The 21742-nt window shown below is 37.2% G+C and overlaps 1 protein-coding gene across 1 annotated transcript in view; it reads right to left on the bottom strand.

The window, feature by feature from the left end:
* Window positions 1-2273: 2273 nt before the first annotated feature.
* ZC3H13 (zinc finger CCCH-type containing 13) overlaps window positions 2274-21742 on the bottom strand; it is a 93727-nt gene continuing 74258 nt past the window's right edge. The window contains exons 13-19 of the mRNA XM_007466472.1: window positions 21314-21417; window positions 19786-20967; window positions 18610-19128; window positions 16230-16382; window positions 14324-14524; window positions 10956-11119; window positions 2274-2444 (exon numbers count right to left, since the gene is read on the bottom strand). Of these exons, the coding sequence (XP_007466534.1) occupies window positions 2274-2444; window positions 10956-11119; window positions 14324-14524; window positions 16230-16382; window positions 18610-19128; window positions 19786-20967; window positions 21314-21417 (2494 nt within the window). The remainder of the gene's footprint in view (window positions 2445-10955; window positions 11120-14323; window positions 14525-16229; window positions 16383-18609; window positions 19129-19785; window positions 20968-21313; window positions 21418-21742) is intronic.

Genomic DNA, 21742 nt, shown 5'->3' with positions numbered 1-21742 from the left:
ATCGGAAGATGTTTCCAGGAATACTGGTTTGAGATTTTATGGTCCAAGAGCTTTTATGGCAAGTTTAACAAGAAGATCTGCTTTAGAAGAACTTTATGGGTATATGATTAGCAATGCACAGAATGCTTGAATTTTTAAAAATTATGAGACTTAACAGGACACCCCCACTGGGAGCATAAAGCTCTGAATACTGTGACTAAGCAAACAAACGGTTTTAACATTTTCTTTTACAACCTAACAAAAAGATATTCAAAACTAAAATGGCAATGGATTTGACTATATGGCAAACCTACCTACAGAGTTTTCATTTCTGTAAAGAAATAACTTGTGAAATATTCCTAAAGTCAGTGCACAAAACAGGAAAACCATTATTTCTGTTACACTCCACAATTCTTGGAACTAATATTAGAGGTTCTATGACTTTAAATCTTTATGCTACAGAGAATGATATTATCCACTAAAACAGGAAGTAGTTTTCTAAAGGTTATTCATTCTCCAGGTCATTAAAGAATTTTATTTTTTTATTCAAAACATTTGGAAGAGGAAGCACACCTGAATCTTTTTGTTTACAAGTAGCAAAACAAAACCCAAGAAGGTAATTTTCTTATACATGCTTTCCAGGTCACTTGGAAATAAGACTATTTCCTTTGCTGGGTAAGTATTTTGTAAAAATTAAGTGCACAATGACTGTTTCTTGAAATGAATATAACCTTTCAACCAGTAACATTAGGTTACCTGTAGGAAAAGGATACACAACTACTGAGACAGGTAACAGGATTACAGTTTTAACAAAAACGTCTGAAAGGCAATCATCAAATTACAATTTTCATTGGTTTCCTTCATTATCATCTTTACTGTCTGCCCACAAATTCTGCAGTGGAGTCCATTTCAAATCCTTCTAAGAGTCCACTTCGTGAGATAAATATGTACATACAAAATAAAGCAGATATATTATAATTTATAAAAAGTAAATTGTTTTATATATTATTTTTCTTCTAGGATCTTTAAGAGTGAGGCCTTGACTACATTTGCATTATAAAAAATATAAGTTGTGATACAGTAAAACTGGCTTTTTATGTATAGTTCTGTGAGTTTTCACTCGTATATATTCAGGTAACCATGACCACAATCAGAAGTGTCATCATTCAAAAAAATTCCTCTGTTGTCTTTCTCAACTGGGATTCCTTACCTGAACCAAACAGAAAATAATGTTTCAATTTCCTTTATTCGTCAAGTAAATGCTTACATAAAATCACCTGTATTTATTTCCTCTCTTCAATTTGGTATATTCTCATAAACACACACTATATAATTTCCTCACCACTCTGTATCTGGAGGCAGGTTAATGTAATCAAAGGTTATAGCTCTGAAAAGTATGATGGTAGGATTTTAAAACTCAGATTACATAGGTTGGTTAACTCTTGGTTTGTTTCAAGTATTACTGAGCTATACTTGAAGTACATCCTCAACTATTATTGCATTACTCACAGCTGTCCAATAATAACTCCAGCAGTGAAATATCTTAAGTATGAAACATGTAATGTTGATGACAAATGTTTTAGAACATCAGGAGTAAGATTAATGAAGAGCAAAGTAAATCTACAACAAGAAAAGGGAAGGTACATTTATTAAAAATAAAAATAGTCGACAGTCTCTGATAACAAACAAAACCATTCAGACTCGAAATATATCCAATATACATTGTAACAATGCACATATATTAAAAAAACCAAAGAGCCATTAAGTAGTTTTGTTACAATTTTAGAAAGGAAAACAGGATTGTGGGTTGCTCCTGCCTACACACAGCATGCAGGCCCAGCCCCGCTTTCTGTGTCCTGTGCAGCACAGCGGTGTGTGGCGTGTGTGTTCATTCAGTGAACACACTTTCTGGAGAAAATCGCAGTTTCTGTAAGGATGATCCAGTACATAAATTAGTGGCTCCATTTCATAAAAAATCTGTGTAGGCTGGAAGAGCAGGGATGACTGTTTTCAAAGTCTTCAGTTTTAACAAAAGGTACAGAATAAACTACTAAATCTAGATGCTTTCACATTATTTTGCATGAATATCAATCAAGTACTGTGTAAAAATTTTTGTAAAATCTTTTTAGCCAAACTAGTGTCTTTCTTTAAATCAAAGTCTGTCACTCTTTTAGCATGGCTGATAAGTTTTTTCTGCCTTTGTCACTAATAACACTTGTCAAACCAAAGAACTCTGAAAAAGAATATGCACTGATGAAGGGAAATAGTACCGAAAATGTGCCTGGGCTTCAGTCTTAAGACACACACAGTTCCTGTTGGATACTGGACTGTGAGAGTTTATTATCTTCAGTCTTTTCAGGTCCTGAGGCGTGGCAAGTAGTCTTCCGCTTAAATAATCGAAGACTCAGTCGTAAGAGTTCATTGTCTACCATTGGAGCATTTGTATAAGCTTGTTTTACGGTGCCCTATTTGGAGAAAACAAAAACAAATTAAACATGTACATTATTAGCTGACAGTCGAAAAGACAGGTTAACTGCTAACAAAAATATCAGTTGTAAGAAAAATTCGTTTGTGATGAATATTAGCTATGTTGGATATTTAAAAGCAAAATTAAGAAATGTTTGCAGACTTAAGGAATCTTAGAACAGAAAGCAATCTTTAGAGGGCGCCTAGTCTAACTTGTTGCTTAAAGTAGGAATCTTCTCAACAATCCCTGACAGGTAATCGAGTAGTTTTTACTTCATTATTTCCAATGACAAAACAAAACAACGAAAAACACACTGCACATTCTATTGCTGAACGGTACTATTTCTTCCACGTTTTGAAATAAAATCTCTTCTATGGAGCTACACACTAATTCAGTCTTACTTTCACATGACAATCAATTCTCTGAAGAGAAGCACCGAACATTCCATACTCCTTACTGGTCTGTTGTTATGACGTAAGATGTAGGCTCCAGAACTGAACAAATTCTCCAGAAGACAGCTGATCAGTGCAGTCTACTGAGAAACTAAGATGTACATCGCTATTATTGGAACTTAAAGCTACCTTTGAAAGTTACTGTCATAAAATTGTTAAATGTTCTCCAACCATGTGTAGAATGAAATAAAAGATTTGAATATCTCCAGCATTCTGCTATTTCTCTTCTAGATCTTTAAAGGAAGAGTGATGCCTTGACCACATTTGCATTATAAAAAATATTTTATAAGCTGTGATACAGTAAAACTGGATTTTTATGTATATTTCTGTGAGTCTTCACTCATGTATATAGTCAAGTAACCACGACCGCAATCAGAAGTGTCGTCATTCAAACAAATTCCTCTGTTGTCTTTCTCAACTGGGGTTCCTTACCTGAACCAAACAAAAAATAAGCTGAGTTTCAATTTCCTTTATTCTTCAAGGAAATGTTTACATATAATCACTGGTGTTTATTTCCTCTCTTCAATTTGGTATATTCTCATAAACACTATGTAATCTCCTCACCACTCTGTATCTGGAAAACATTTTCCCTTGACCTTCAATTTAAATAAGTTTCTAGTATATTTCATTATCTAAAGAAACTTCGCAAATGAAAAATATTTCACAGGAATAGACTATTTAAAATTTTTTTCCAGGCGGAGGGGAAGATGGCGGAAGAGTAAGGCGTGGAGATCACCTTCCTCCCCACAGATACACCAGAAATACATCTACACGTGGGGCAACTCCTACAGAACACCTACTGAACGCTGGCAGAAGACCTCAGACCTCCCAAAAGGCAAGAAACTCCCCCACGTACCTGGGTAGGGCAAAAGAAAAAAAGAAAAAACAGAGGCAAAAGAATAGGGACAGGACCTGCACCGGTGGGAGGGAGCTGTGAAGGAGGAAAGGTCTCCACACACTAGGAAGGCCCTTCGTGGGCGGAGACTGCGGGAGGCGGAGCGGGGAGCTTCGGAGCCGCGGAGGACAGCGCAGCAACAGGGGTGCGGAGGGCAAAGCGGGGAGATTCCCGCACAGAGGATCGGTGCCAACCGGCACTCACCAGCCCGAGAGGCTTGTCTGCTCACCCACCGGGGAGGGCGGGGCTGCGAGCTGAGGCTCGGGCTTTGGTGGAGCGCAGGGAGAGGACTGGGGTTGGCGGCGTCAACACAGCCTGAAGGGGTTAGTGCACCACGGCTAGCCGGGAGGGAGTCCGGGAAAAGGTCTGGAGCTGCCGAAGAGGCAAGAGACTTTTTCTTCCCTCTTTGTTTCCTGGTGCGCGAGGAGAGGGGATTAAGAGCGCTGCTTAAAGGAGCCCCAGAGACGGGCGCAAGCTGCGGCTAAAAGCGCAGACCCCAGAGACGCTAAGGCTGCTGCTACCACCACCAAGAAGCCTGTGTGCGAGCACAGGTCACTCTCCACACCCCTCTTCGGGGGAGGCTGTGCAGCCCGCCACTGCCAGGTTCCTGGGATCCAGGGACAACTTCCCCGGGAGAACGCACGACACACCTCAGGCTGGTGCAACGTCATGCTGGCCTCTGCCGCCGCAGGCTTGCCCCGCGCCCCTCCCTCCCCCAGGCCTGAGTGCGCCAGAGCCCCCGAATCAGTGGCTCCTTTAACCCCGTCCTGTCTGAGCAAAAAACAGACGCCCTCCAGCGACCTACACGCAGAGGCGGGGCCAAGTCCAAAGCTGAGCCCCTGGGAGCTGTGAGAACAAAGAAGAGAAAGGGGAATCTCTCCTAGCAGCCTCAGAAGGGGCGGATTAAAGCTCCACAGTCAACTTGATGTACCCTGCATCTGTGGAATACCTGAATGGACAGCGAATCATCCCAAATTGAGGAGGTGGACTTTGAGAGCAAGATTTATGATTTTTTTCCCTTTTCCTCTTTTTGTGAGTGTGTATGTGTATGCTCCTATGTGAGATTTTGTCTGTATAGCTTTGCTTCCACCATTTGTCTTAAGGTTCTATCCGTCCCTTTTTTTTCCTAAATTTTTTTAATTTAATAACTTTATTATATTTTACTTAATTATATTTCACTGTATCTTTTTTTTTCCTTCCTTCCTCCCTCCCCTTCTTTCCTTTTCTTCTTCCTTCCATCCCTCCTTTCCTACCTACCTACTTCTACTAATTCTTTCTCTCTACTTTTTCTTCCTTTTATTCTGAGCCGTGTGGATGAAAGGCTCTTGGTGCTGCAGCCAGGAGTCAGTGCTGTGCCTCTGAGGTGGGAGAGCCAACTTCAGGACACTGGCCCACAAGAGACCTCCCAGCTCCACATAATATCAAACAGCGAAAATCTCCCAGAGATCTCCATCTCAACACCAGCACCCAGCTTCACTCAATGACCAGCAAGCTACAGTGCTGGACACCCTATGCCAAACAATTAGCAAGACAGAAACACATCCCCATCCATTAGCACAGAAGCTGCCTAAAATTATAATAAGTCCACAGATACCCCAAAACACACCACCAGACATGGATCTGCCCACCAGACAGACAAGATCCAGCCTCATCCACCAGAACACAGGCACTATTCCTCTCCACCAGGAAGCCTACACAGCCCACTGAACCAACCTTAGCCACTGGGGACAGACACAAAAAACAACAAGAACTACAAACCTGCAGCCTGCAAAAAGGAGACCCCCAAACACAGTAAGATAAGCAAAATGAGAAGATAGAAAAACACACAGCAGATGAAGGAGCAAGATAAAAACTCACCAGACCTAACAAATGAAGAGGAAATAGGCAGTCTACCTGAAAAAGAATTCAGAATAATCATAGTAAAGATGATCCAAAATCTTGGAAATAGAATGGACAAAATGCAAGAATCGTTTAACAAGGACCTAGAAGAACTAAAGATGAAACAAACAACGATGAAGAACACAATACATGAAATGAAAAATACTCTACATGGGATCAATAGCAGAATAACTGAGGCAGAAGAACAGATAAGTGACCTGGGAAATAAAATGGTGGAAATAACTACTGCAGAGCAGAATAAAGAAAAAAGAATGAAAAGAACTGAGGACAGTCTCAGAGACCTCTGGGACAACATTAAACGCACCAACATTCGAATTATAGGGGTTCCAGAAGAAGAAGAGAAAAAGAAAGGGACTGAGAAAATATTTGAAGAGATTATAGTTGAAAACTTCCCTAATATGGGAAAGGAAATCGTTAATCAAGTCCAGGAAGCACAGAGAGTCCCATACAGGATAAATTCAAGGAGAAATACGCCAAGACACATATTAATCAAACTGTCAAAAACTAAATACAAAGAAAGCATATTAAAAGCAGCAAGGGAAAAACAACAAATAACACACAAGGGAATCCCCATAAGGTTAACAGCTGATCTCTCAGCAGAAACTCTACAAGCCAGAAGGGAGTGGCAGGACATACCTGAAAGTGATGAAGGAGAAAAACCTGCAACCAAGATTACTCTACCCAGCAAGGATCTCATTCAGATTTGATGGAGAAATTAAAACCTTTACAGACAAGCAAAAGCTGAGAGTCCAGCACCGTCAAACCAGCTTTACAACAAATGCTAAAGGAACTTCTCTAGGCAAGAAACACAAGAGGAGGAAAAGACCTATAATAACAAACCCAAAACAATTTAGAAAATGGGAATAGGAACATACATATCGATAATTACCTTAAATGTAAATGGACTAAATGCTCCCACCAAAAGACACAGATTGGCTGAATGGATACAAAAACAAGACCCATATATATGCTGTCTACAAGAGACCCACTTCAGACCTAGAGACACATACAGACTGAAAGTGAGGGGATGGAAAAAGATATTCCATGCAAATGGAAACCAAAAGAAAGCTGGAGTAGCAATTCTCAAATCAGACAAAATAGACTTTAATATAAAGACTATCAGAAGAGACAAAGAAGGACACTACATAATGATCAAGGGATCGATCCAAGAAGAAGATATAACAACTGTAAATATTTATGCACCCAACACAGGAGCACCTCAATACATAAGGCAAATACTAACAGCCATAAAAGGGGAAATCAACAGTAACACATTCATAGTAGGGGACTTTAACACCCCACTTTCACCAATGGACAGATCATCCAAAATGAAAATAAATAAGGAAACACAAGCTTTAAATGATACATTAAACAAGATGGACTTAATGGATGTTTATAGGACATTCCATCCCAAAACAACAGAATACACATTTTTCTCAAGTGCTCATGGAACATTCTCCAGGATAGATCATATCTTGGGTCACAAATCAAGCCTTGGTAAATTTAAGAAAATTGAAATCATATCGAGTATCTTTTCCGACCACAACGCTATGAGACTAGATATCAATTACAGGAAAATATTTGTAAAAAATACAAACACATGGAGGCTAAACAATACCCTACTTAATAACAAAGTGATCACTGAAGAAATCAAAGAGGAAGTAAAAAAAATACCTGGAAGCAAATGAAAATGGAGACACGATGACACAAAACCTATGGGATGCAGCAAAACAGTTCTAAGAGGGAAGTTTATAGCAATCTAAGAGGGAAGTTTATAGCAATACAAGCCCACCTTAGGAAACAGGAAACATCTCGAATAAACAACCTAACCTTGCACCTCAAGCAATTAGAGAAAGAAGAAGAAAGAAACCCAAAGTTAGCAGAAGGAAAGAAATCCTAGAAATCAGATCAGAAATAAATGAAAAAGAAGGAAACGATAGCAAAGATCAATAAAACTAAAAGCTGGTTCTTTGAGAAGATAAACAAAATTGATAAACCATTAGCCAGACTCATCAAGGAAAAAAGGGAGAGGGCTCAAATCGATAGAATTAGAAATGAAAAAGGAGAAGTAACAACTGACACTGCAGAAATACAAAAAGGATCATGAGAGATTACTACAAGCAACTCTATGCCAATAAAATGGACAACCTGGAAGAAATGGACAAATTCTTAGAAATGCACAACCTGCCAAGATTGAATCGGGAAGAAATGGAAAATATGAACAGACCAATCACAAGCACTAAAATTGAAACTGTGATTAAAAATCTTCCAACAAACAAAAGCCCAGGACCAGATGGCTTCACAGGCGAATTCTATCAAACATTTAGAGAAGAGCTAACACCTATCCTTCTCAAACTCTTCCAAAATATAGCAGAGGGAGGAACACTCCCAAATTCATTCTACGAGGCCATCATCACCTTGTTACCAAAACCAGACAAGGACGTCACAAAGAAAACTACAGGCCAATATCACTGATGAACACAGATGCAAAAATCCTCAACAAAATACTAGCAAACAGAATCCAACAGCACATTAAAAGGATCATACACCGTGATCAAGTGGGGTTTATTCCAGGAATGCAAGGATTCTTCAATATACGCAAATTAATCAATGTGATACACCATATTAACAAATTGAAGGAGAAAAACCATATGATCATCTCAATAGATGCAGAGAAAGCTTTTGACAAAATTCAACACCCATTTATGATAAAAACCCTGCAGAAAGGAGGCACAGAGGGAACTTTCCTCGACATAATAAAGGCCATATACAACAAACCCACAGCCAACATTGTCCTCAATGGTGAGAAACTGAAAATATTTCCACTAAGATCAGGAACAAGACAAGGTTGCCCACTCTCACCACTCTTATTCAACATAGTTTTGGAAGTTTTAGCCACAGCAATCAGAGAAGAAAAGGAATCCAAATCAGAAAAGAAGTAAAGCTGTCACTGTTTGCAGATGACATGATACTATACATAGAGAATCCTAAAGATGACACCAAAAGATGCTACCAGAAAACTACTAGAGCTAATCAATGAATTTGGTAAAGTAGCAGGATACAAAATTAATGCACAGAAATCTCTGGCATTCCTATATACTAATGATGAAAAATCTGAAAGTGAAATCAAGAAAACACTCCCATTTACCATTGCAACAAAAAGAATAAAATATCTAGGAATAAACCTACCTAAGGAGACAAAAGACCTGTATGCAGAAAATTATAAGACACTGATGAAAGAAATTAAAGATGATACAAACAGATGGAGAGATATACCATGTTCTTGGATTGGAAGAATCAACATTGTGAAAATGACTCTACTACCCAAAGCAATCTATACAGATTCAATGCAATCCCTATCAAACTACCACTGGCATTTTTCACAGAAGTAGAACAAAAAAGTTCACAATTTGTATGGAAACACAAAAGACCCCGAATACCCAAAGAAATCTTGAGAATGAAAAATGGCGCTGGAGGAATCAGGTTCCCTGACTTCAGACTATACTACAAAGCTACAGTAATCAAGACAGTATGGTACTGGCACAAAAACAAAGATAGATCAATGGAACAGGATAGAAAGCCCAGAGATAAACCCACGCACATATGGTCACCTTATCTTTGACAAAGGAGGCAGGAATGTACAGTGGAGAAAGGACAGCCTCTTCAATAAGTGGTGCTGGGAAAACTGGACAGGTACATGTAAAAGTATGAGATTAGATCACTCCCTAACACCATACACAAAAATAAGCTCAAAATGGATTAAAGACCTAAATGTAAGGCCAGAAACTATCAAACTCTTAGAGGAAAACGTAGGCAGAACACTCTATGACATAAATCACAGCACGATCCTTTTTGACCCACCTCCTAGAGAAATGGAAATAAAAACAAAAACAAAAACAAAATGGGACCTAATGAAACTTCAAAGCTTTTGCACAGCAAAGGAAACCATAAACAAGACCAAAAGACAACCCTCAGAATGGGAGAAAATATTTGCAAATGAAGCAACTGACAAAGGATTAATTTCCAAAATTTACAAGCAGCTCATGCAGCTCAATAAGAAAAAAAAAACCCAATCCAAAAGTGGGCCGAAGACCTAAATAGACATTTCTCCAAAGAAGATATACAGACTGCCAACAAACATATGAAAGAATGCTCAACATCATTAATCACTAGAGAAGTGCAAATCAAAACTACAATGAGATATCATCTCACACTAAATGCTGGAGAGGGTGTGGAGAAAAGGGAACACTCTTCCACTGCTGGTGGGAATGTGAACTGGTTCAGCCACTATGGAGAACAGTATGGAGGTTCCTTAAAAATCTACAAATAGAACTACCATAGAACCCAGCAATCCCACTACTGGGCATATACCCTGGGAAAACCAAAATTCTAAGAGTCATGTACCAAAATGTTCATTGCAGCTCTATTTACAATAGCCAGGACATGGAAACAACCTAAGTGCCCATCATCGGATGAATGGATAAAGAAGATGTGGCACATATATACAACGGAATATTACTCAGCCATAAAAAGAAACGACATTGAGCTATTTGTAATGAGGTGGATAGACCTAGAGTCTGTTATACAGAGTGAAGTAAGTCAGAAAGAGAAAGATAAATACCGTATGCTAACACATATATATGGAATTTAAGGAAAAAAAAATGTCAAGAAGGACCTAGGGGTAAGGCAGGAATAAAGACACAGACCTACTGGAGAACGGACTTGGGGATATGGGCAGGGGGAAGGGTGAGCTGTGACAAAGCGAGAGAGAGGCATGGACATATATACATTAACAAACGTAAAAGAGATAGCTAGTGGGAAGCAGCCGCATAGCACAGGGATATCAGCTCGGTGCTTTGTGACGGCCTGGAGGGGTGGCATAGGGAGGGTGGGAGATGCAAGAGGGAAGAGATATGGGAACATATGTATATGTAAAACTGATTCACTTTGTTATAAAGCAGAAACTAACACACCATTGTTAAGCAAATATACCCCAATAAAGATGTTCAAAAAAAAATTTTTTTCCAGTACCAATAACAATTTGTTATTCAAAACAAATGTTATTCAAAACTATTAAAGTAAAATAAAAAGTACTGTAAATTCTAATAAAATTCTTTCTTTTACATGTGTAAAAGACTGGGAAACCAAACTCATAAAAGCAGATCATGAGACCTTAATTTCACCTTAAAGCAATCAAATGAAGAATATGTCATCCATACTACTCAACAGACATGTTCCAATTTTTCTAAGGAAACAACAGTACCTTCTCATTTTTAACAAGCTGCTTCCGGATTGCAGAATCCCGCCTGAAGCATAATGCTTTACAGCATGGTCCAAGATTACTAAGAAGACTTGCTCTTTCCTCTTTTCGTAGTAATGCAGCCATGTTGAGAGCCCCCAATTCATGTTCAAAAAGATTGTCTGCATCTTTCAATAAAAAATAAACACATTAAGGTTTCTGAAAATAGAAGTGTTATCAACTGCTTAGATGAATATTCCACAAAGTCAATCTATACTAAGTTTATCAAAGTTACCAACAGTGGTGAAAACTATTTCATATTAAAGGCAATATGTTCTCTGTGAGAGAACTCCAGTATGTAGTTTTGGTGCTAGGCTCAAACAAAAATAAATACTCTGATAGCCACTTTAAGATATAAGAAAAGCAGAATTGGGAGACAGAATTTAGACATGGATTACTATGGGAAAAAAGTTCAAGTTAAGAATTAGTAAAGTCAATTTCAATATACTGTGTACCATCAACTACTAAAAGTTCTAGATTCAGGACTTTATTATGGCAAGATTCAAATGTAGTAATGTGACTACATTCTGTGAACCCTAAAAAACTTAGGAAAGTGATTAGCTGTTAGATAATCTGCAAATTTTATCCAATATTTGGTCACTGTAAAAACCTGGGACAATGTATCAAAATCACTTAGTTTTAAGTCATAACATGCAAAGTAGGGAGAAAACACTTAATAAAAATAGAGATTGAGTTAAAAATAGACAAGAAACCAAGATTTACAAAATAGGGTCAGTCATTAATCTAAGTAAGTGACAGAAAGAGTTGTAACTTCAAAGTTAACATTCCAGGAGTTGGCCAAGAGTATGAATGGTATCAGGTAGTGTTTCTATAGCAACATGATCAAACAGGTTATTTCTAGAGCCCACAAAGGGAAACAGTAAATAACACGTAGGTAAAAAACAAAACAGACATTTGAGAATTAATGGAATTGCATTACATATTTCATTTCCTGAACTGCAGAGCATAAATAGATTAGATAATTAACAAGAAACCTGTCTCATGTAATATACCTAGTTGGTAAGTTATACACCTAGTGAATAGGTTTATAGCAAAAGCAAAAATAAATGTAAATAAAAACTCAGAAATAGTTCACAAACTTTGATGTCTATCAGAATCATCTGAGGAGTTTTTAAAAATACAGTGCCAGGGCTCTACCACCAGACCTACAGACTCTCCACAGTTGGAACTAGAATACCTTAGTGGGTATCCCGTTGGGGGAAAAGGCAGTTCCTCAAGTTATTCAGTCATATACCAATTTTGAGCCAACCAATGACACAGTCATATAATGACACAGTCATATTAAAAAAAAAAGCACCAAACATTCACCACCATTCTACTATAGATACAAATAAAGAAATCTCCATTGAGTCCATGCACTTCCTTGAAAACTGCTCATTAGGACAAATTACTTTCTATTTAAATCTTTTCTGCTTTCACAACAGTAGACTATAACACACACTTGCAAACCTCCCTAGAACGTATAACATGGCTAAACTTAGTCTCTTCCTGGTTTTGAACTGACCAGCACCAAATAACTCGAGACAGATTAAACACATATATAAGTACAAGTAAACCAAAGGAACTAAAATAACTGGGAAAGTTTAGCTTCAGAGAACTTAATCATACTATAATCAGAAAACCTGGACAAAAGCAATTTAAATTTCAGTACGTATTCAAGTTTTCTGTTTTAAGCCTTAGAATTTAAAAATTACATAGGGAGTGGACATATACTTCAGCACTGGGGCATAGAAACAGAATGGATTAGAAAAAAATCAGTTATTTCACAAATATTTATTGAATACCTACTATGTGTCAGGTACTTTTCAAGGCAATGGCATAATGAGTAAGAACAGATCATTAGACAATACAGCAGTAAACAAAACAGTCCTATTCCTTAGGAAACTTATATTCAGTATCATATATTAGTTCTCCAACAAAGTTATCATAGCACCAAAAAATAGGACTACTTGGTAAGGAACAATCAAATCCTTCTTTACAGTGTGTGTTTTCATTGTTTAAAGTAAGTGATCATCAGTCAGGGACAAACTATAGTCTGATTTTGCTAACTACACAATAGATTTTAACTTGAAATGCCATTAGCAAGAGACACAGGAGCAAATAGCTGTAGATGTGGATAAGAACTTAGGGATTTCATTACATCATTTTATGCCCACAGGAGTTACTTAAGATCACAGAACCAATCAAACAAAGTAGAAAGAGTGGGGCAAGAACTCAAGACACTGGTCATCTGTCAGGTTAACACACATTCACCATTATAATTTATGTTTCTTACACATACTATGTATACTAAGCCATATTAAAATCCAGAGTCTTACTGCTTATGCTAACAGTTGAAGAAAGGACATGGATCATGAAACACGTAAAACAATTTTTTTTCAATTTAGTAAAAGCTCAATTCTTTTTCCTAAACTTTTTTACGCTAATGAATGTGACATAACATTAAATAATCTTAGTGCTTTCACCTTTTACCTCCTTTCCTCCTTTTTTTACACTCTTCCTCCCCATTAATAAAGTATTAATAAGCTGCCAAAACATAATAAGCTAGGTACCAGAGAAACAGAAAACAAAGGACCCTATAAACTAAAAGTGTTCTGGAATAGTGAAAAGCTGTAGCAGTAAGGTCTAAAATCAATGTGATAAAATGTTTTAAACTAAATAGCAGTAGCTCATATGTACTGAGCATCACTGTATGTCAGAAACTATTCTAAGTGTTTTACTTGTAACAACTCATTTGTTCCTCCTAACAATCATATGACTTGGTGGTGTAATTATTCCCAGCTTGTAGATGATAACAGTAACACATAAATTAAATAACAGCTAGTAAGTGGTGTGCCTGTTGGAATCCAGGCTATCTGGCCCAGAGACTAAGCTCTTAACCACTCTGTTAAAGGCTCAACCTAAACATCTGCATTTGAGTAGAATTCCCCACTTCCTGGGGGAAAGGGTTGCCAAGATAACCAATTTGCTTAGATATGAACAATATCTAGTTCACTTCCGCAGGCTCTACTTCATTTAGCCCTGGGTAAACCACTGAGCACTTTGACATTAGAACTTACCTGTTAAAAAGTAACTTTGATACAGTAAGATCATTGTGCTATGTTTACAACTTTTCTGCAGGCTTAAATTTTTCTCAAAATAAATTAAAACAAACTTTGACCATGAGGGTTAAATACTGAAAATAAGTGAGTCCTCAAAAAAAAAAAAAGTTCTTATACTGTAACTGCTACATGAGAACAGAACAGAATCCTTTTCAAAGGCACCTTAATATTTATATTAAACATTATATAGTCAAAGTGGGACGGAATTACCTTTGGGTTTTTCTAAAAGTCTCTGACATGTTTCTTTGACTTTAGTAAAGAGTTCAGAACCAGCCAACTTTTTAGAGATCCCAATTCTCAGCATAACGGCTCCAGGCGTGAATTTTAAGAGTGCAGCCCCAGGCTCTCGTGGTTCTTTTGGATGCTTTGGCATAAGACCAGACCAGTCCACATCTATCACATCTAATGGATCTACAAAAAGTTAAAGAACAGAATTTTATTACACCAAGAAATACATTCTCGTTATCTATAGAGAAATACAGATTCCAAGCCACAGAAAGCATTAAATAACAAGTAATATAAATCAAAAAAGGCACATTCTTAAAACAAAAGATTTTCTATAAAAGCTAACATTTAGAATCTTAAGGACCTCTACAAATAACTTTCTCACCAAAGGAAAAGAGGCGAAGAGGTCACAGGCGAGTGCCTCCGCCCCCCCCCCATTTCATTTATATGTGGAATCTAAAATGAAAAGAATCAAACAAAAAGAAAACCAAACTCATAGATACAGAGATTGGTGGCTTCCAGAGGGGAAGGAATGTGAAGTTTAGACAAAATGTGTGAAGGGTATCAAGCGGTACAAACTTGCAATTATAAATAAATCATGGAGATGTAATGTATAGCATGGTAACTATAGTCAATAATATTGTATTTCAACATTAAAAGTTGCTAGAAAGTATATCTGAAAAGTTCTCATCACAAGAAAAAAAACTTTGTAACTTTGCATGGTGACAGATGGTAACTAGACTTAATGTGGTGATCATGTTGCAATGTATACAAATGTCAAATCATTAGGTTGTGTACCTGAAACTAATGTATGTCAATTATACTTCAATAAAAAACCCAAAAACCAAAAAAAAAAAAAGGCAAGCAAACACCTAAGCAAACCCATTCCTACAAATAATGCATTTAAATTGCTTGAGAGATCCTCAGTGAGAGAACTCCATCATTTCACTATATTAGGTCTGACATTTTGAAGCTTGGTACCAGAGTCATTTCAAGGGTTAATTAAGTAAATCCAGGAGTGTATTTAGTTTGCATGTGTGCATGCATGCACAGACACAGTTTACCTTTCAAAAACAAATGATTCATTATGAAATAAATTTAAGAATCAGGCAGTGGCTAAGATTAAAATTGAGAATAATCTATCCACTGATAAGTCAGAGTTTAGGAAATTAACAAAATAATGTTCTATTCAGAAATACCTAATAGCTGATAATAATAAAGATAACTCATATATATATTATACATTAGTAGAAAAAACTGTAAAATGTAAGAGCAAATTAAGTCAAAATAAGAATTTAATATTCTGTATACCCCAACAAAGCAAAGACCCTATGATAAAAAAAAATTGTTAGTAACAATTAGACTAATTGGGATGATTCAACAAGAACACTGAAGGTAGCTGCTTCATGGTACAGTCACTGGAGTAAGTTCTCGCAATGAATAAAGTACTATAAATGGAAATAATTACTGAATTTAGAAAATTGAGAGAGAGAAGTATATATACAGTGTTCAAATATAACCTCGACCTTTGGAAATTTCTGAATGGTCATTTCAAAAGTTGGTTTGTGGCAGCACAGTTGTGAAGCTCTGTACCATACACCTACCATCTAGAACACTGCTAGACAATCATTGTTTGATAGGAAATCTTACAATTGTGCTATTTTAAATAATGCCCTTTCCAATTTATAGGCAATGTCTACTTAAAAATGAGTAGAGCACATTAACTATAATTTTCATTTTATTGGCCCTTCTATGTTAATTAAAACATTTAATTAAAATGGGAAAATTCTACCTGCATTTTATCAATTCTTACAGCATGAAAGGGAACAAAGAATATCACAAAACCGTAATTAAATATTTCTTACATTCAACCACCTCTGCAAATGATTACCTGGCATCTTCTCCTCATCCTGTTGGTCCTCCCTCTTTTCAGCATCACCTGCCAGAATTTCATCTAGTTCATCATCACTAATTGGCTCATATCCTTCTCCAGCACCAGATCCTAACGAATGCACATCATCTAACTTGGATTCGTCATCTCCTGCTAAACAGGAAAATTAATTTCATGCCAAAGAGAGTGTTAAGGGAAAGGGTTATCTAAGTGAAACCAAAGAGGAGAGGCTGTGCACACTAAGAAAAGTTGAAAAGCATTTTTTTATTTGAAGACTATATTTCTTAATTATTCAAAACACTTGATACCTCCAAAAAGAAAACTTAAAAATTAAATTTAGTTTTAATGCCAAGAACACAATATGGACAGCAATATCAAAATAGGTTATAAGATTACAATTAAAATATGAGAAATAAAATCTACCACTAACATGTTAATGTTGATATTATGCTGTTAATTTTTTATAATAAAACTTTAAGTCCAGAGAAATCTAATTTCAAAAGGATGCATTAATTTCTTTATCAAAATAAACTCATTAATTTTAAAGAACTTGCAAACTAATTCGTAAAAGTTATTTGAAACTTTAACCACTAGCGTACCTTCCATTTCTTTCTTTACCAACTTTTCTCAACTACCTAGACTAAAGCTTTGTCTCCTGGTGACTTAGTTGTGAACTTGAATTATCATAAAACTATACAGTACACTTAATATTTCTAATCAGATGTTATCCATACACTTTACTGAGTTTACAACACTAGTTTTCAAAATGCAACAGCATGCTTTATAAAACTTACAGCAAATAAAATACAATAAACTATGAGATGTTTCTAGTCATTCTAATAATTTTCTACTCTATTAAATTCTGTAGTAATCTCCTCATATCCCCACCATTCACTTCTAAAGTAAACAATTTAAATAACTTCATTACACAGATATACATCTAAACATAAATGCAAATAATAGGATTTTTAACTTTTCAAGCTTTATCAAATTCATTGTCCTACTTTAACTGGATAAAATTTTGCATTTCGCAATAGGTAATTCACCTCTAAATTTCTATGCTATGTTATCTGTGATCACAACCAATGAATGGTATATTTTAGGGATGAAGGGCATGAACTCCAATCACAAGAGAGATATTACAATGATTGGTTAAAATTATATTCAATTATACCCCAAGGTTGTACCTCTAATAGTACTATGGCTCACAAATTGATGCCATTTAAATTCAAATTTGAGATAAAAATGTGAAGACCACTGAGACAGAAATGTTTTTGTCAAGTAGAAAAAATATGTTAACAGTTGGCGTATTGGAATATATCTAACCAAATAACCAAAAGATGTAAGGATGTTTATTTTATTCTGGGACTAGTGCTACAATACAGCAAATAAAAAGAATATAAAATATTACTGCTTATGTACTAAGTATCCCAGAAGTTTCTTGGGGGCTTGAAGTAGAGAGGTTATGTCAGAACAATGGTGTAGTGGAGGCAGAACTTCCAGGAGAATTTTCAGGGGAGCCATTACTATTGTTAACCTGGGCTATAATTCACCAAAGAATAAGATGCAGAACATGTATGCACAGCAGAACATATTTTCATTCATCAGCCATTTATTGTGTCCTTACTAGAGTCTTGATGATAAAGAAATGAAAAGCTATGGTGCCTAACAAAGGAGTACAGTATAGTGGTGAGAAAACTATGGAAAAATAATTATAATATGGCACAGGGATGCTATTAAAGATGTATAAACAAGGTGCTATGGCAATTTGAAAGAGTAAAGCACCTTTAGCAGAGAAGGCTTCGTAGAGGGAATAATGCATAAACTGGGACTTGCAGTTTGAGTAAGAGAAAAGGGAAAAGGTCTATCAGGCAATGGGAAGAGCAGGTACAGAGAAGCCTAGAGAAGGAAGCTCATTCAGAGTGCAGAGGCATAAGTCAGCTTGTATAGCATTATTAGGGGTGAAGGATTGGAGAGTGGATGTCCATAGCTGAGGCTGGCTCTGAGTGGGCAAAAATGTGGATGTGGCCTTCTCAGGGTCCCTCATTCTAGGAGCGGGAAGTCATTTTAATAAGGGACCTGAGCATCCCCAGATTTTACTATCTGTGGAGGGCTCTGGAACCCATTCCTGCAGATACTGAGGGACAACTGTAATCATTTATTTCATTTAGGCTTATCTGAACCAAGTCTACCTTGATAGTACTAATGAGTGGGACACATTTTTTTAAGTATCATAAGGCTTTTCCTTATAAACTCTATTTTCCCTAAAACAGTGGAGTCAATATGTGTATCAGATGACCTTTCAAAAGGAAATATTTGTTTGCTATGAAATCTGAAAAGGAATGGAACATTGAAACTGACAAAAAGGCGTGACACTCACCTTCCATACTCTCTGTTCTCTCAGCTTTATTTGTATCTTCAAATCCCTGCAGAGATCCTAGATCTTTATCCATTCTTTCTTTATCCAAAGCTAAAGAGTCCCGGGAAGCGCCTTCTAGGTCTCTTTCATGTTCACTCTCCAGTTTTGCTTCACTGCGTTTTACAGACTCTATTTGAGGACTCTCAAAAGTTCTGTCTCTGTCCCTCTCCCTGTCCCTTTCCATAGAATCAGAGATTAATCTCTCCCTTTCCCTGTCCAAGTCTCTCCTTTTGTCTCGTTCTCTCTCCCGTTCCCGTAGTCGATCTCGGTCCCTGTTCCGGGGCCAATCTTTATCGGCATCTCGCTCCCATTCTCTCTGCCGTGCATCTCTCCTCTCTCTCTCCCGCTCTCTCTCATGCTCGTATCGATCACGCTCTTGAAGCCTATCTCTGCTGTCAAACGACCCTGATCTTGAGTGGACCTGTCGATCTGACTCAGGAGAACTTCTTCTTGAACTATGGCTTCTTGAATCCTGGCGATCTAAAATAAATACACCATATACAAAGAGTTAACACGTGATAAAATGGAAATAAAAGGCTTCATTTTAAGGCCCTTTAAAACTGACAATTTATCTTTTTCTATATTTATTTTAAATTATCCAAAGGACCCATTTTAATGAAAAATTCCATCTCTCAAAGTGTTAATTAAAATATGTAAAAAGCACGGTTCCTTGTTTATTTCCACTATAACCACAAAATATCTTCAAAGAAATAAATACATAAAGTGTTTAAGCAGTAAAAGAAACGATCATTTCATTATCTGACCTCTTCCTATCCCCCTACCTTATTTTCTGTGGTCAAAAGAGAAAGTATTGGTTGCAGGAAGAAAAGCCAAAAGGTTAAAATTTTAGGCATCAATAGAGGACTTGAATACGTATTTCCACCAAGATATACTACTAAAATCCTGATATTAAACTGACTTCACTGAATGTGCCTCTACTATAATGCTGCTAGTAATGTGATAACAGGTAACATTTTGGCGGGATGGTTAAGCTTTTAGGTTCCTTGAAATTTAAGGCAGCATATAAAGTAACCAATTTAGCATTTACTTTAAAATTATGATTTGAACAAAGCATAAAACTGTACAAAATATACTAACATAGGAAACAGTGGTTAGATTATAGTTCATTTTTATTACCTGAAGAAGTACTTCGACTGGGTTCTCCACGCTTTAGCTGATCAATCCTAGATTTTCTCTCTCCTGTGATTTCTAGACTTTTTGTTTTTTCTCTGTCTCTTGAGCCACTATGCAGTACTCTCTTTCGACCACTTTGGTCATCCCCACTTCGATGTGCAGAATCATTGGACGGGGAGCGGAGACGGCCAGATGTATGACTACGATTACTCCGATTGCTGCCAAGGCTGCTACTCCTCTTTTGATCCACTGGCTTGCGATGTGGTGCATCTTCTATAGTAACATGAGGTGCCTCTACCTTTTCCACTCGTGTTCTGTGGCATTTTCTATGTGAGTCTTCACTGGTAAAAGTGTTGGTGGTGTTGGCTGGGGTGGAAGAGGTGGAAATGGTGGTGGTCAATGTGTTGAAGGTGGTGGCAGCAGAAGTCATCGTCGTGGCAAGAGGAGGAGGAGGAGGAGGAAGAGAAGACGGGGAAGGAGTCCTTCCAGGAGTAGCAGCTGTGGCAGCGTGCTCTGGTTCTGTCACCTCTGCACGGTCAGGCACGTCCTCATCAGACCAGTCACTGAACGCTGTATCTTCTTTCTTCTGAGGATCCTCCATAGTGCCATCCTTATCATTGGGCATTTCAACCAGTTCCTCCTTGGCTGTGATAGGGGGAGTCCGTGGGCCTCTCTTCTTCTTACTCTGCTGGACTGCTTCTTCGTCAGAAATGTCAGAATCACCTCTGGACCTTTTACGCTTTTTTTCAACGCTTTTCTTCTTCTGTCCTTTTTTTGGTGAAAATACTTGACCATCTTCAGACGTTGTCTCTGTGTTACCCCTGTCCATTCCAACATCATCTTCTTTCTTTTTCTTAATAGGTTTCTTTTGAATTTTTGCTTTTTTCTTGTTTTCATCATGAGCTCGATCAGATGTGTCTCGATCTTCAGATGGGTGGTGTCCTATCATGTCTTGTGAACGAGTTCTTGAGCTCTCCATGATTTCTGTCTGTTCTCTCTGCTTATCTACAGAAGAAACTTTCTCTTTGAACTCCTGCTCTTCATAGCGCCTTGAACTTTCTTTTCTTTCTGGTTTACGATCTTCCTCTTTCCACCTACCCTGCCTGTCTTCTATAAGGTGGGATGGACTAAGAGAACGAGATTCTTGAGGTCGAACAACTTGGCTCAAGAGTCTGTGTTTTTCATCTATACAAAAAGATAAAAGTAATCACACTTTCACCATGTTAACAATATTGCATGCTACCTATAAATAATAAACCAATCTCTCCCTTTTCATTTTAAAAGTTTAAAAATAACAACTTCAGTAAAAATAAAAATATGGCTTTACTACAACTAGTAGGAAATGACAGTGCCATTATGGTAGAATGACTATTTCTAACACATACTTTAGTCACAATGGGAGATATTCAGAGGCAGTAGAGCAAGAAAACATTTTAAAGCTTAATTCATCATTTCCTATTGATGTAAAAGAATGGTCTCGTGGTTACAAATGAATATGAATATAGAAACATGGAAAACAGATCCTGCTTACTTTTATCATCTCCACTGTTGTAGGTGTCACTGTCAGGAGAATGTTCTCGCCGGCGCTTAGGTGACTGACGAGGGCTAGGACTCCCTTCATTTCTATAGCGCTTCCTAAATTGGACAAATGTAATTTATAAAATTCCAGGGGATGAAAAAGATTTCTTTACTACATTTTTACTATTATTTTTTGCTGTAACTAGAATGTATAACTGTAGGATTATAATACTATCAGAAGCTAGTGGGAAGCAGCTGCATAGCACAGGGAGATCAGCTCGCTGCTTTGTGACCACCTAGAGGGCTGGGATAGGGAGGGTGGGAGGGAGGCACAAGAGGGAGGGGATATGGGGATACATGTATACATATAGCTGATTCACTTTGTTGTACAGCAGAAACTAACACAACATTGTAAAGGAATTATACTCCAATAAAGATGTTA

The sequence above is a fragment of the Lipotes vexillifer genome, unplaced genomic scaffold (genome assembly GCF_000442215.2).
Source record: "Lipotes vexillifer unplaced genomic scaffold, Lipotes_vexillifer_v1.1 scaffold384, whole genome shotgun sequence".
Lineage (NCBI taxonomy): Eukaryota > Metazoa > Chordata > Mammalia > Artiodactyla > Lipotidae > Lipotes > Lipotes vexillifer.
This window is presented reverse-complemented; position numbering and strand designations above follow the sequence as displayed.